The sequence below is a fragment of the Protopterus annectens genome, chromosome 3.part1 (genome assembly GCF_019279795.1).
Source record: "Protopterus annectens isolate FY-2018-M chromosome 3.part1, PAN1.0, whole genome shotgun sequence".
NCBI classification, from domain to species: Eukaryota; Metazoa; Chordata; order Ceratodontiformes; family Protopteridae; genus Protopterus; species Protopterus annectens.
In genome coordinates this window covers 399,961,219-399,976,964 of record NC_056732.1, presented here as the reverse complement: position 1 = coordinate 399,976,964, position 15,746 = coordinate 399,961,219, and the positions used below count along the sequence as shown (strand labels likewise).

The following is a 15,746-nucleotide window of genomic DNA, read 5'->3' as shown; positions in this document are numbered from 1 at the left end:
CTAAACACTAAAAGGTGGGATTAAAAAGTAAGTGCAAGTGGACAGAGTATGGCACATTGGTACTTGATCAACGTTGAGCCTGTAGAGCCAAACACAACTAAATCAACTAGTCATGCTCTAAATATTTGCAGCTTGCATAATATCGCAAAAAAATATCTATATGTATATGTTTAAATGTCATTGGTTGGTGTGAAAAAATCCTCCTCCTTTTGTGTAGGATGTGTGACACCTAAAGGAGGGTATGTGTGATTGTACGCCAATTATAAGGTTATTTGTTGCAACTTTACGGGTTGGGCGCACCTAGGGGGGGCGGGGATGCCCGTGCTAAATTCCAGTTTTTCTTGTTTATACAGCTTGATTATTTAGTTTTTTTTTTTTTTAAAGAGCGTCAAACGGAGACGCGGGGTTAGACGAGAGAATTTAGGAATACATCTCAGCGATTTAGTCCGCAAAATAGCACTCTTCAGCAAGTGATTGCCAAAGAACTGCACTTCTCTGGGATTCATCTGTTACTGCAAGTAATCACTAACTCGGCATCACCCACCACCCGCTCGATTTAAGGGTTGTTGCCAAGGCCACACGAAGAGGCGCAGCGCGGTGCTCCAATTCCCTTCCTGTTTCGGGGGCGAAACAGATGGCGATTTGATTGGCTACAGTATAATCTCAAAGTGCTAGTGTGACGTAAGGATGAGGTGTTTGGATGTCAATTACCTGCAGTTTCTCGTGCGAAGTTTTTGTTTGGTGAAGGTGTGTAAAGTATAGCCATTTTACCGAACAAATGCATCGACAATAAGTAAATCCACTTGGCTTTAAACGTTAAGATTAAACATGATGAATACCTGTTTTAACGGATTTAGCGAAGATTAATATTTTTACCCACTTAGTGACATTGTTTTGTTTACAATTTTAGGAGTATAAAGAACCGTGTCCTGTACCCGCAATAAACATGGGAAAAGGATGCAGAGTTATTGTTTGTGGATTGTCCTCTGTTGGTAAAACAGCAATTTTGGAGCAACTTCTTTATGGCAACCATATGATTGGTAAGCATGCTTTTAATACCAGCCACGTAGCAGCCTGTAAAAAAAAGTTATTTATTTGTTGGGGGAGGGGGCATGATGTATTGCGTGTAATAATAATACTGAAATAGGCGCAGTATATTCTCTGCACAGAAAAGCACCTCCGCAAATGTTTGCTTTATTTTAGTACCCAGACTGTAAATTATCTGTATAAAGTGTGATATGTTGTAGAGGTTCGGTCCACTCATGCCCTACAGAAATGTCTTGCTTTCGGTGTATTAAATCTCAAGAGTTATGGAATTATACTTTTATCTAAAGTATCATAGTTTTCTTTAGCGTAAATTTAAGAAAATAAACTGCATTAAAACATCAAAACGGTTATCATCTTTCATGCAGAATATTTTTCCTACAATAGAAATGCGGAAATCAGAGAAACTCTGGCAAGGTGGTAGGCTTGTGAGCCACTGTGTGTTGTAGCATAATAAGACACTGTTGCTCGACTTCCAGTGCTTTGCAGAGCTAATCAGAATCCTACTGCTTTACCTCACTTCCTTTGTATTCTCATCTTCCTTTCTGCAGGCAAACTACTGGGTCTGTGTTAATGGTCCACTTACATCCGATAGGCTTTCGAGATCTGTTTATGTTGTTTCCTCGGGAACATTTCCTTAAAGTACAGATCTCAAGCTGTAGTGCACACAGGGAGTTATAGTTTTGGAAAAAGCAAAAAAGAGGATTGAAAAGAATACTGCCTTTTGATGAGCAAGTGGGCGCACCTTACCACTACTGTTTGCAATGGCAGAAAATGTCAATATCATTGTTTGGTGATTGGGAGGTCCAGCTGCTCCGAGCCTATTTTCAGTGGGCACACTAGAAGAAAAACTCCAAATAGAAAGAATACATCACCATAAATCAACAAACATGACGTTAAAATATAATGGCAAAAATAATGCAATACTAAAAGGATGCCAATGTGTATGAAATTAGCTTTTAGTTACAGAATATACAAAAAGCTCTTAAATTGTAAATTTTCTGAAATGATGCAACAATTAAGCAAATATATTAATGAATAGTACAAGGCAAAAGTTTTTAAAGGTCTTTCATTATTAAAAGTTAACCACTTTAATAGCTGACATTACTGATAGATACATGGCTGAAAAAGTAATGGATGGCATTTTTCCTGCCTAAACATAGCATTCTTAAATCCAACTAATTCAAGCAATGCACCTTGAAAACTGTATTGTTATAAAAAAAATGCTGACAAAAAAGAGAAACACAAATGCTTTTGTGCTAAAACAAAGTCTTTAGTGCTTAATGACGACCTCAGAGATTGTGTGTGTGTGTGTGTGTGTGTGTGTGTGGGGGGGGCAGAATAGGGAAGAATGGAAAACTTGCCACTGCATAAAATAGTGAACAAATGTCCATTCACATACTCTGGGTGAAATCTTCAATAATTTTGGATGATATAACATAGTATTTCAATTTTCATCAGAACCGTGCCAGTTTGTAAAAATGTTTGTTTAAGCAGACTTGTGTTAAAAATGGATGCAAGCCCATTCTAGCAACTATGTTTAAACTTATTTTATCATAGTGGGCTGCATCCCTTGCTTTCATAAAGGGAATTGCACTCTCTACAACCAAGCACTTATAATCAATACCTAGGATTGGTATACCTAAACTAAACTGTTGGAAGAAATATTTGTCGCATAAGGATATCAGATTTAAGCAGTTATTTTTCTGCTTTTGGAATTGTGTTTTCTTGATAGGTAGCCATACCTGTCACCCTCTTAACACAAGAAATCTGGACAAAGCCTTTAATAATAGGGAGGTAGAGGCTCAAAAATAGGGACACGTTTTAAGTATTCTCTTTTATAAGCATACAAAGTTGCTAGAATAGCAGGAATTATGTTGGCATGCATGTTCTGAAGGATCTGAAGTATGAAATTCAAATGTATGTCATTATTTAGAAACTTCAATTGTCAGTGATTTCCCAGAATAAAACACAAATTTTATGAGGAACAGACAAAAAAATATGAGGCAAAAATCTGGACAGTTGAGAGGTGTGTTGGTAGCATATAGGGCAAGTTGATTGCGATAGGCTAGGTGACATGGTTATGAAAATCACATTTATTGTTTTTATTTTATTTTGTGATTGGTTGGGTACATGTTTTGGAGTGTATGGGTCATGAACTTGTAATTTTTAAGTTGATTTTTCTACAGTAAATGATGTTTGTCTGATGGGTTCAATTAAGTGATTTCATTTCTCTATTCGTGGAGTGATTTTTAAGTTATGGGAAGTTTTTTTTTTAATGTTGGAAAGCTGGTAGCAGTAGATTTAGCTTGTGTGTAGGATTAATGTTTGAGGGATTGTTGATTGGCTTATGTAGCAGTCTTTGTTAGTTTTTTCATCTGGGTTTTGCTAGACATTTGTGGTTGTTTTTTTGGCTAATTAGTTGGCCAGACAGCTTCAAGAAAGATGATTTCTGGAAGAAATTGTAGGTCATCTTTGATGCAAGCTGTGCTGCTCCTAATAGGTTAATGTTCTTTTTTATACTTTGTGGAATATTGTATTGAATTTCTGAAGTTATCAGCAGGTAAAGATATATAAATGTAGTAGCACTGAATTGCACTGTATTCTAGCCACTGCCTTAACCCATTGTTTCACTAGTAATTCGGTGCTTGATGGTATAGACTAATGTGCAGGTTAACTACTGGCTTGTTTTCAGTGTCATTGTCTTAAAAAACATAGGATGATGACCTTAGAAATCTTGTACACAAAGGAGTATTGGTCTGTATCATGACAGCTTAACAGTTATCCATTTCATTAAGTGCCTTTCTGTAAAACTTTTTAACTACGGACTGTAGTTCAAACAAATTTCATGTACCTCTTTTTCTAGGACTTCTAAAATTATAGTGTAGTGAGAAAAGTATGAGTTAAAAAGTTTTCTTAATGTTACAGCCACAGAGATCATATGTGAAAAAAATGTATGGAAATAAAGCAGTGATAGCAAATGTTGTGGGTGCAGGACCAGCAGGACATACACTTGCTGCTCACTTTCACGCAACCAGTTACTTTCTTCCCAGCCTACATTGCCGTCTTTTCTTTCCCATCAAGAAGAATGTTATTTTGTCAAGAATTATTGTAGTTTTAATCGGTAATAGAATTCTAATTTACATCATATCCTACTCTCTTCCTTCTGTGTGGTATTTTAATGAGTTTAAAAGTCTTTATTGTTTTCCTCAGACTGATGAGGTTCATCAGGAGTGTTTCATCTTTTGGAACTTTCACAGTTTTTTGCAAATGTTTTAGAAAAGTGCCCCTGTAGAAAATAAATATCTTAAATTGTTGATTTGCATCTTGCATATATTGTTTGTCTCAGCCTTTCCCTTGACACCTGCTGGTGCCAAAGGGATTCAGTGAGATGATTATGTGTAGGTGCAATAAGGCAATAGAAAATGCCATTATGGCAAGAGTAGGTAGCTTATAGCACTTCATATTTCAGTTGTTTACGGGCCAAGTCTCTTTACCCCAGGTACTCTTATGACCTGATCATTGTGCACGTAGGAGTGATCAACTTGACGTGGATTTCCTTGAATCATGTCCAGAGGGACAAGTTGGAGCTTTCAGAGTATGCATCTGAACTGGGTGTGAAATTGGTACTGAGCAGTATCCTACCATTGCCAAGAATGATGCCTTAATATAAACAAAATGTGTTTGACTTCAATTATTGGCATAGCCACTGGTGTCGTCATTTTAAGGGAGCATATCAGCCTGGGAGGAGATGATTGAAAACCCCAGCTTGCATCTTTTTCTTCATGGCTTCTTCTCAGTGTTGCCAAAACTTACTGACTTTTTAGGCAAGATCAATCAAAATCAAAACAATGTTAAGGTGACCTTGTTCAATGATGGATGCCTTAACAAAAAGTTGCAATCCTTACAGGTATCCCAGTCCATGGAAAATATAGATGAAACATGATTTTCAGAACAGTGATAGCACCTCTGGAGTACAGGAATTCAATGCCTAACACTCTCTCTCTCTTTTTTATATGCAATGGCAAATTGGAAAGTGTAGCTTCAGGTGGAGTACCTGTGTTCCTAAGAAACCATTTGACCTTCAGACTTGTAACACAAGACAATGACCTTGAACTCCTCCACATTCATGTCATGGTAAGCAAAACCAAGTACCACACTGTTGCCAGCTACAGTACCCCTTCCATGACCCTGGCAAACCATGTGGCCTATCTAAACAAACTGACATTACTTAATATAGAGAGCTCAACACTATCCTTCATAAATTGAATGGGCGTACCTTCGTTGAAGGTTGTGCGTCAGAGCTGGCAACTCGACACGTAAAAAAAAAAAATCTACTGCCAATCATTAGCGGACTGGAGTTCCGCTGTGGCGACCCCTAACCGAGAAAAGCCGAAAGACACAACAACTACAACTAATTGGTATGCACAAAGGTCTGTGGACCTCATTAATGCCAACTCCTTAGACCAACTAGTTCAAACCCCAATGAGTGGCTCAAAAATATTGGATCAGATTTTCACCAACCTAGGCTGCCTCTGCTTGGCACCTGTGTTTACCAAATCAGTGGTCAGATCTGGCCTTTATGCAATGACACTTACCTTAAGTGCAAGATCCAAGTTGCCCTACAATGCCTCCATCTTCAGATACTTCTCCAAGGCAAATCTTTTCCAACTAACTAACCTCCTGATGAAATTCAAATCCTCTCTTCACCCTGATGATCCCAGAGTATACATGGCTGTATGCACAGATAAGTTCTATGCCCACATCCAGGCTTTCATTGAGGCCTTGCTTCCAGTGCCCACTTCCAGGCTTGCACTGGGGTTCCCATACATTTTAATTTCATTGCTAACTTTAACAGTAAACCCATTTGGTGGAACCCCAGTATTAACAAACTCTATAATAAGAGGAAGACCATAAAAGCAAAATTATACCCCATTAGCTAGAGAAGAATTCAGAACGATTAACAAAGAACTTAGAATTAAAATCAAATCCTCCAAAAACAAGTATGAACTGAGAATTGCCTCCTATGCTAAGGATAGCCACGAAGCCTTCTTTAACTATGCTAGGAATCTCAGAAGTAATATCCAACTAAGTTCTAAATTGATACAGAGTAACACTGCATACTTATCTCCCGAGGATATGCCCAACATATTCAGCTCGGACTTTACTTCCCTTTTTATAAACAAGAAACTTATTTATTAAATTATTACATATGATATGGGAAATCTTACATTTCTATAAATGAAAACAAACCATACTGACACAATTTCATTTGGAAACTTTATACATTACAAACCATGTTGACACATGTAATTGCAAAACATTATACATCACTTATAATCTATCCAGTCAAACATTGCATAGCTCATTCAAATCCTGACTTCTTTTAAACCTTGTTCCGCCTCTGCATGCATTGTTCCCACAATTCCCATTTTTCCTATATAATTTGCTTCTACTCTTCTTCTTCTTTTTGGTTAGGGGTCACCACAGCAGATCACCTATCCGCTCATGATTGGCAGTGGAGGTTTACTGTGTTGAGTTGCCAGCCCGGCGCCCAACCTTCCGCAGAAGGTATGCACATGCACGCACTCATGCCTAGGGCCAATTTAGTGTCCAATCCACCCACAGCATATCTTTGGGATGTGGGAGGAAACCGGAGCACCCGGAGGAAACCCACGCGACCACAGGGAGGACATGCAGACTCCGGAGGAAACCCACGTGACCACAGGAAGGACATGCAGACTCTGCACAGAAGGCACCCCAGCCAAGGATCGAACTGGAAAACCTCTTGCTGTGAGGCGGCAACGCTAACCGCTGCACCACTGCGGCCACCCTTCTTTTTTTTTTTTTCTTTTTTCTTTTTTCTAAAGATACCAATTCCAGTTGTTTGATCTCTTGTTACTATATTCTCTGCTTCTAGTAAAGCTGGTTTAGAATTTTGATTTCCAGTTTCTAGTAATTTTTTTGGTAGCCACCGTAATTAGACTCAGCAAGGCCTTACCATGTCTAGACAATTCATAGCTCAAAAAAATCATTTTTTTTATTTACACAAATTTGTTCACCCAGTATCTCTGACAGAGCAGTCTGCATAGAAACTTTAAAGTCTGCGAACTCATTAAACTCCTGGAAAATATGTTCCTAGTTACCTGTTTCTTCCCCAACACACCTCCACCATTTGCTGTCTACCTGAATAAGATTTCTTTGGAGTCTTCTTGGGGGAGTAAAAACATCTGTGCAAATACTTCCAAGCAAAAATCCTAAATCTTCCAGACTTTGTTGCATATTTGGAAGGTATACATACACCCCCCGCATTGTTTCTTTCTGAATTGCTTATCCAATCCTTTTTAACTTCCTCTGATTCTTGTAGTTATCTTGCAGTATTTTATGTGCTCTACTAATTATCCTTTTCTTAATGGCAGCTTGTGTTCTAGATACTACTAAAAACTCTACCAGTGCTGGTCTTTCGTTTAGTACCCCCCTATTTCTTTCTCATTGCCTATACTCTTATCTGCAGCTCATTAGTGTGCCTTTGCCAACCCCTGCTCATTTCTGAGCAAGTCCTAAGTGGTCACTCCAAGATTAAAACGGTACTAGTTCCATGGGCCAGGATAATGTGACTGACTGTCTTCTTGCCAGCACCAAACATTGTCTGGCTGATTTGTTATCGTCTATTCAGTCTTAGTCTGTACATTGCAGTCATACCAGAGGTATGGAGAACTGCTGTAGTCTTCCCACTTCACAAAGGGGCCAGCTACTGATCTGGGAAACTATAGATCCATAAGCCTCACGGCCTTATTATGGGACTCGTTAACAAAGGCATAGCCAATGTGGGTTTATTAAAGGCAGGACTTTTTTGAACAAGTCACTGAGACACTGGATTTGGGTAAATCACTTCATACTGCATACCTGGACTTGGCCAAAGCCTTTTGGTACCGTTCCACAGTCTGGTATCACTGATAGGAATGTTACCTACTGGATAGCAAACGGTGTCACTGACAGAACTGGTCTATTAGTGTTGTAGGCCCACTCTCAGCAAAAAGAGTTGTTACTAGCAGTGTACCCCAGGGATCTGTAATGGGACCACTCCTTTTTGGTGTTTATTTCTCAGATGTCAAGGCCGACACCAAGGGCCTGTGGCTGAAGTTTTTATGATTGCAAACTGGGAACTGTCATAAACACCCTAATTGACCACTGGACTCTCCAGGAGGGCCTAATGCGCACTTAACAAGTAGTGCTTAGACCGTGGCCTCAGCCTCAATGCCAAGAAATCCATCATTGTGTCCTTTGGCAAACCCAGGTACCCATGCTTCTAACACATAGGCAATACCCCCCTCAAAAACAGACTCTGTCATTAGAGACTTGGGCCCTTTCATTGACAGTGAAATATCTTTTGACCACCACATTACCATTGTTTGGAAGTACTATTTATATTGATAGGCTGTTCATTGGGGGTATATCTTCTACATCCATAGAAGTCATTATCTCCCTCTATGTTAGGAATTAATTTTTGTATAGATAGACTGATCATCGGGGTACATCTTCTAGATCCAAGGAAGTCATGATCTCCCTCTACTCCTCTAACAACATTGTTAAATCTCAGCCTACATACAGGTTTTCTGCCAAGTGAATAGCAAACAGCTACAGTCATTCCCCTGCATAAATGAGGACCTTCCACGGACCTAGTAATTACAGACCCGTAAGTCTTAGCCTAGTACCTACCTATGAACCTATCTGCCCTAGGGCATTTATAAGCCTAGCCAGAATGTGTTGGCTTTCGCCTCCCTTTTAGATTAGATTCCTGAGCTTCTATTCAGCAGGGCCATAGAGGTGATCCCAGGTGTAAATTTACGATTTCCCATCCACTCATCAAGATTTCTTTTGAAGAGGGTCAGTGAGGGGCTCTGCCTAACATTGATTGGGATTCTATTCCAGAGCGAGGGAAGGCTGTTGTGTTGAGGTTTAAATGCCTGGAGGTGGAGCATGTCCATTAATTCCGGGTTAGACATGGCCTTGTACGTCAGGCAGAGATCGCCTCTGAGTAGGTGGTAAGCAACTGAGTAGAGCTGGAATTTCTTTAGTCGAGCTGCATAGGGCATCTGTTTGAGGCCCACAATCCTCTTGGTGAGGTACTTTTGGGGTCTCTCTCTAGCTGTTGCAGGTGTCGGTAAGGTACATCCCAAATGGGGCATTGTACTCAATTATGGGCCTGATGAGTAGAGGGGTACAATGACCTCTGTTGATCTAGATGTGAACCCTTTCATGATTAGGTGGGCTATATAGAAGGTTTTTCTAACCACTTTGGCAATGTGATTATCAAAATAGAGGTTACTATCTACTTGGGTCCCTAGATCCCTAATTACATCTTCCGTAGTTAGCGGATTACCACCTATGTGGTAGTTTGTGGGCACATTGTTTTTCCCAAAGGGGGTGACTATGCACTTTTTGGCATTTAGCTTGGCCATGGTTCTGACACCGGGTATCAGTCTCCGTAAGACCCTTCTGGAGGATGCTTGTGTCAGCTGGAGAGTTGATTATGGCTCCCAGTTTGCAATCATCTGCGAACTTGGTCAGCCACAGTCCTCCTGTGCTTGCCTGTACCTCAAAGAAGTATATACCGAACAGGAGAGGTCCCATGACTGAGCCCTGTGGGACACCACTTGTAACTGGTTTGGAGTCGGACTCTTGCCAGGCTCCTCTGCACAGCCAATGAAAGAACTTGTCATGGAGCCAATCAGTTAGGGTATAGGGAACCTCCAAAGACTTGACCTGTTTTCAGTTTGGATTTGTCATGGGTTGGTCATTCTTACTCGACCTGGTGGACATTTTTGAAAAGGTCACCAAAACAATAGATGAAGGCAAAATGGTATACACCACATACCTTGACCTAGCCAAGTCTTTTGACATGGTTCCCCACTCAGGCATAGAAGAAAAGCTAAACAAACTAGGAATAAACCCCAGTGTCACCCGCTGGATTGCCATCTGGCTAACGGAAAGAATGCAGGAAATCAAAATGGGGAGGTTACCTCAACAAACAGGCCAGCCACTAGTGGAGTACCTGAGTGTTCTATGCTCAGACCTCTTCTGTTTGGCATCTACTTTTCTGAAATTAAAGGCAATACCAAAGGGCTCTGGCTGACCAATTTTGCAGATGACTACATGGTGGGAGCAGTCCTTGAATTCCCAGGTGACTTAGCCATCCTTCAGGAAGGCTTGTGCCTAATAAAGAACTAGTGCCAAAATCATGGGCTGAAAATAAATGCCAAAAATGCATTATTGTATTCTCAGGGAAGTCCTCTACCCCAGGAAACTACCACATTGACAACACACCTGTAAGAGTTGACCCAGTTGTTTGGGATTTGTGAACTTATGTAGACAGTGGCCTAACTTTTGACCAGCATGTGTCCATTGTAAGAAAGTTATTCTGTACTGCACAGCTTATAAACAGAGATTGTGTCTAGATCTAGGGATGTCATTCTCCCCCTTTACTCAGCCATCATTAGGCCAGTCACTGAGTATAATGCCCCCTTTGGCATGTATCTGTTCAGAACACGGAACAACTGGAATGACCACAGAGATACCGTACCAAAAGGATACAAAGCCCAAACAACATATCCTACATGGACCAACTCAAAGTCCTGTCACTGTTTGTTTGTGTCTTTCGGCTTTTCCCGGTTAGGGGTCGCCACAGCGAAACTCCGGTCCGCTAATGATTGGCAGTAGATTTTTACATACTGGCTTGCTGGGCCTAACACACAACACTGTATTCCGTATAATACAGACTCTTAAGAGCTTACCTATGTCTGGCATACAAGGCATCATCTGACCAAATACTGATGGATTTACTACACATTAGAAAGTCAGATGTCATCAGAAATACTCACCCTAGGGATATAAACCTCTTCTTCCAAACCATTGTGCTGATGTTGCAGGACAGGTATATCTTGCAGAGGATACCTCTGCTCTGGGACAGACTGCCCATCCACGTAGAACAAAACTCATTCCTGCCGATATTCAAACTCACCTAAGATCTGTGGATGAAAAACAGTTTACCCCAGGACTGCCCCCTGCACTACTCATGGTCCAAGGCAGCTCCTAAATACTTTATCCCTTGCATAGGTTCCCTCAAATTATCTATGGTATGAGCCTTTTTACTATCATTAGGTGTAAAATGTAATTATCAACTATGAGATGAGCAAGGCTCATCTCTTAACAAAATGGGATAGGTTAATTTGAGCATAAAAAAGGAAATAGGCTGGGCTTAAAATGGCCCACAAGGGCAGCTGGCCTAGTACTTGCCTATGAAGGTATGCAGTCACAGCAGATATGATTAATATGTTAGGTATGTTAGGAAAAGTGGCTGTTGAGCATAGTCATCATGGTAAGGAGCGAGAGGCATATCACAGATGACTGGGAATAAGCATTCTAGTACCATTATACAAGAATAAGGAGGATAGTCACAACAGCAGGCAGTACAGAGATGGCACACCCATGTCATATTGCATGGAAATGCCAGTCAGGTTGATTGATACATACGTAGACTAGTAGAAAGTAAGATGGGAGATGAGCAGTTTGGATTCAGATCAGGGTGTAGTACAACAGACCCAGTGTTTGCAGTGAGACATATAATAGCGAAGAAGCTGGAGATGAGAAAAGAGTTAAACTGGGCATTCCTATGCTTGGGCAAAGCATATAACATGCCAAGAAAGTTGAGTTGGGCAGTTGATGGGTTGAAGTTTTCTAAACACTGTTAGAATTACCACAGGTAACATAAAAGGGCTCTGTGGCACAAGTATGAAAACTCTTTGGAGTCTGAGAGGAGAGGTTACCAGTAAGAGTGGGGTGCATTAGGGTTTAGTTGTGAGCCCACTTAATACTGTTGGTGGACTACTTCAGTAAGTAGGTTGGTGGGGACAGATCATCAAAGCTTCTCGGTGCGTACAGTGTGGCAGTACAAGCAGACTCTGAACAGGAACTTCAGCAAATGGTAGTGGACTGGAATAAAAAAACTGAAGGTACATAGGATGAAACTGAGTACAAACAAGGCAGTGATCATGGCAGCAAATGTGGGAAATCAGAAGAATTTGAAAAATAAGCTGGAAGGGAAATAGAACAAGTTAACAGCTTTGTTTATTACTGGGAGGCATGGTTGAGGAGAAGCAAAGTCTAAATGAAGAGGTCAGAGCTAAAATCAGAGATGCTGCAGCCAAGTGGCACAAGGTTTCGGGGCGGGGGGGTAGTGTGCGATAGTATAATGTGCCAAAGAAGCTGAAAATTAGTCTGTGCATAACACAGAAACCTGGGCAGTGAAGGCATGGCAGCTGTGGGAGTTTGAGGTGATGGCAATGAAGTGCATTAGATGGGTAGTAGGATGCAAACTGTGAGACAGATGAAGAATCGAAGACATCAGAACAAAGTTTTTTCCACTTATTGGACTGGGTGTGGGGGTTAATATCCTAGAAAGTGAAAATTAATGTACAGTATAATCAAGCATTTACACACACATTTTCGGCTAGTGGAAGAAATTATTAAAAAATACTGGCCTTTACTTAAAGTCAATAATGAGACAGGGAAATATATTCCTGACCAATCTTCCTTTATTAGGAGAAGAGGAATGAATTTAAAGGACATATTTGATAGGAATGACTTTCAACAGTGTGACAACGTTAGTTCCAAAAGGGATACCTTTAAATGTGGTGTGTGTCGTCAGTGTGAATTTATTTTACAACAGCAGGATAATCAGATCCCTTCTAGAGGTATTAGGTTTACAGCATTGAAATGTTATAATTGTGGTACAAGAGGAATTGTATATATTGGTATATGTTTAAGCTGTAATAGTTTTTAAATAGGGAAAACCACACGTATCCTTAGAAAAATAATTTACGAACATTTTTATGAAATTAGTAAAGAAAAAGAATTCAATGCCTTTTATAAACACTCATTAGTTTGTAATAATATGAAAATAAAATTTGCCGTGTTAGAACAAGTAGGTAGTGACCCCTGGGGAGGTAGTTGGGAGTCTAGGGTCGAGTTTCGAGAATTATTTTGGCAATTAAAAACTGATGCCAGTAGACCCCCTGGCTTGAATGATAATATTAGTATAAGCAGTGTATTAAAGTTACAACAGGCTAAGTTATGATATGCCAACATTGGATTTACTTGAGGTGTTTATAGGCATTTATATATATTTTTTTTCTCTTGGGTGATCCAGCATGTTTATTCAAGTTTTTATGTTCTAGATGTATCCTGTGTATGTTTTTGTTATATTCAGGCTGTCTTTTATATTTATTTTGGTTATGAGGAGTGCATTAGTTTAGTTAAGTTACTCAACAGCATTTCATTCATTCATGTTTATTATTCCATTTACTAGTGTTTCAACTGTTTTAATTGGGTATTTACCTGTATTAATATTTATTATTATGTTTCAATAGATTATATTTTTTTATTTATTTATAATGTCTATTTTTACTATAAGTTCAGAACAACATGTGTAGTTTTTAACATTTATTACACTAATGGATGTGTGTATTGTTGCGCTGACTGTTGACTGTTTTTAATATTTCATAGCATGGCTATATATATGTATATATATATATATATATATATATATATATATATATATATATATATATATATATATATATATATATATATATATATGTGTGTTATAAGGACTGTCATTTTAAGAAACTTCAATCTTCTAAGAAAATTAAATAATTATTCAATTATACTACAACATAGTATATTTAAGCACCTTAGTTTTACAAGATTATTGTTCTGATGAAGCTTTGTATTTGGCAAAGTGAAAGCGCGCTTAACGTTATTGGAGTGGATTTTGTCTGCTTTTATTTGTTTGACTATTTCTGGGATTAAACAAAGGTTTTCAGTATCCAGTTGCCTGATTCTGTTCATCACCGCCTTGTTTGTGTTTTTTATTGGCTTGTGGTTCGTTTTTTGGGTTTCCTGACATCAGAACAATAGCCAGAGTAGACCTGATTGCAGAGAAGATCGGAGAGAACAGATTGCAGTGTTTCATGAAAGCAGATGATGATTTGATAAAGCAGATTTGTAGGAAAAAGGCAAGATGGGGCAAGGATATCCAGCCAGCAGATAGAGGGATTGCATGAGAGAAGACCTGCAACAGTTTGGCATGACTGTCAAAGAAGGTAGGAGAGAGGCTGTGAACCCAGAGAGCAATACCCAGATCATTGAAGAAATCGACTGATGATTATTACGATTATCCATTTCATTTTTAGTTGTTTTCACTGAAAGGGATTTGTTCATAATGAAATGGTTGTCTTTTTGTCTGCTATGGTTTAACCAAAAAGACTGGGCTGGCATGTATTTTGGTGCAAACATTCGGTTTTAAGTATGTCACAATTTGTCTGTACATATGGCTATGAATTAAATGCACTTCCAAGGGAAGGTTTGACTTTAGATGATCATATGTAGCATACACTGGAGCCATTAATTTTGCTGCTTAGACAAAGCTCTGTTTTCTTTGTGAATCCGTTTCCTGATCAAGGTCTGTAGCTAATCCATTTGCCATTTTAATTAATGAGAATGTGCAGGGAGAGGGACACTGAACATGTTTTCTTAATTCAGTTGTACAACTTTTTTAAACTTGGTCCAGTTCCACCCCTTTTGTTTGAGTAATTTGGAATTTGTGCATTTAGTTGCCATGGCTCTTATTTGTGCAATTTATGTGATGGTTGAGGGAGTTCTCAACTCTTTATGGATTTAATGCACTCTAAATACCCATGTACTCCACCTATGACTTGCCACTCACTAATTTATTACCTCCAGCTTGTTTACTGTCTGAAATGTATCCATTTTACTTTTTAGTTGCAAATTCACTTGTTTGTTTTTATTTCATTTTTATTACACAGTTTATTGGTATGGCTTTTATATTCATTGTTTTTGCTTACTTGTTATACCATACTTGTATACAAGCACTTTAGTATAAACCTGAAATTGGATTCTTTTCACTGTGATACTGCTTATATTTTTGTGTGAACTATCTGGTGAATCATGTACATTTAACCCTGAATGGTACAGTAAAGGACATGTTTGTTGGCTGAATTAAACATTGAAGTTGGACTTTTAATTTCCCAAACCAAACATGTCTCTTCAGGCACATCCACTCCTAATTTATAGAACTGTGCTCATGTTCACTCTTTTATAATACATTTTATTCATCCACCCCTCCCATTACTTACTTGAACTAATCAAACTACTTGGCACCACCTTGCACTTGAAAAGGTCCCATCCAAAATAGTAAAACAAATAGCGTGCAAGTTCCCACTTAAACCGATTCAAATAATCCATACCAATTTATCCTGCAACTTACCAACACCCTGGCTAAAACACTCAATTTACAAAGCCCTTCACTTCATCATTAAAATAAATACTCTTACTTTAAATACTTCTCCTACACAGCTACATAGAATTTTGGTCCGTACATATTCAGTAATACAAGCTGAACATAATATTGCCGAATGCTTATAACATGCTTAAACTAAAGCCACCTACATTCTCTAATCTCAACCAAAAACTTGGACATCTTGGCTAAAACATGGAACACCCTGCATAAAACACCATTTCCTCATTATCCTCAATGCCAGACCAGGTACTAGAAATGGTGATGGCACAGTCTTCCTAATTAAAGACAATTTTCAAATACTCAAACAAAATAAAACTATTTA

At 39.0% G+C, this 15,746-nt stretch overlaps 1 protein-coding gene across 1 annotated transcript in view; it reads left to right on the top strand.

The window, feature by feature from the left end:
- The first annotated feature begins 293 nt into the window (after positions 1-293).
- Positions 294-15,746, top strand: part of NKIRAS1 (NFKB inhibitor interacting Ras like 1) — a 156,594-nt gene continuing 141,141 nt past the window's right edge. The window contains exons 1-2 of the mRNA XM_044066871.1: positions 294-747; positions 911-1,040. Of these exons, the coding sequence (XP_043922806.1) occupies positions 688-747; positions 911-1,040 (190 nt within the window). The 5' untranslated portion in view covers positions 294-687. The remainder of the gene's footprint in view (positions 748-910; positions 1,041-15,746) is intronic.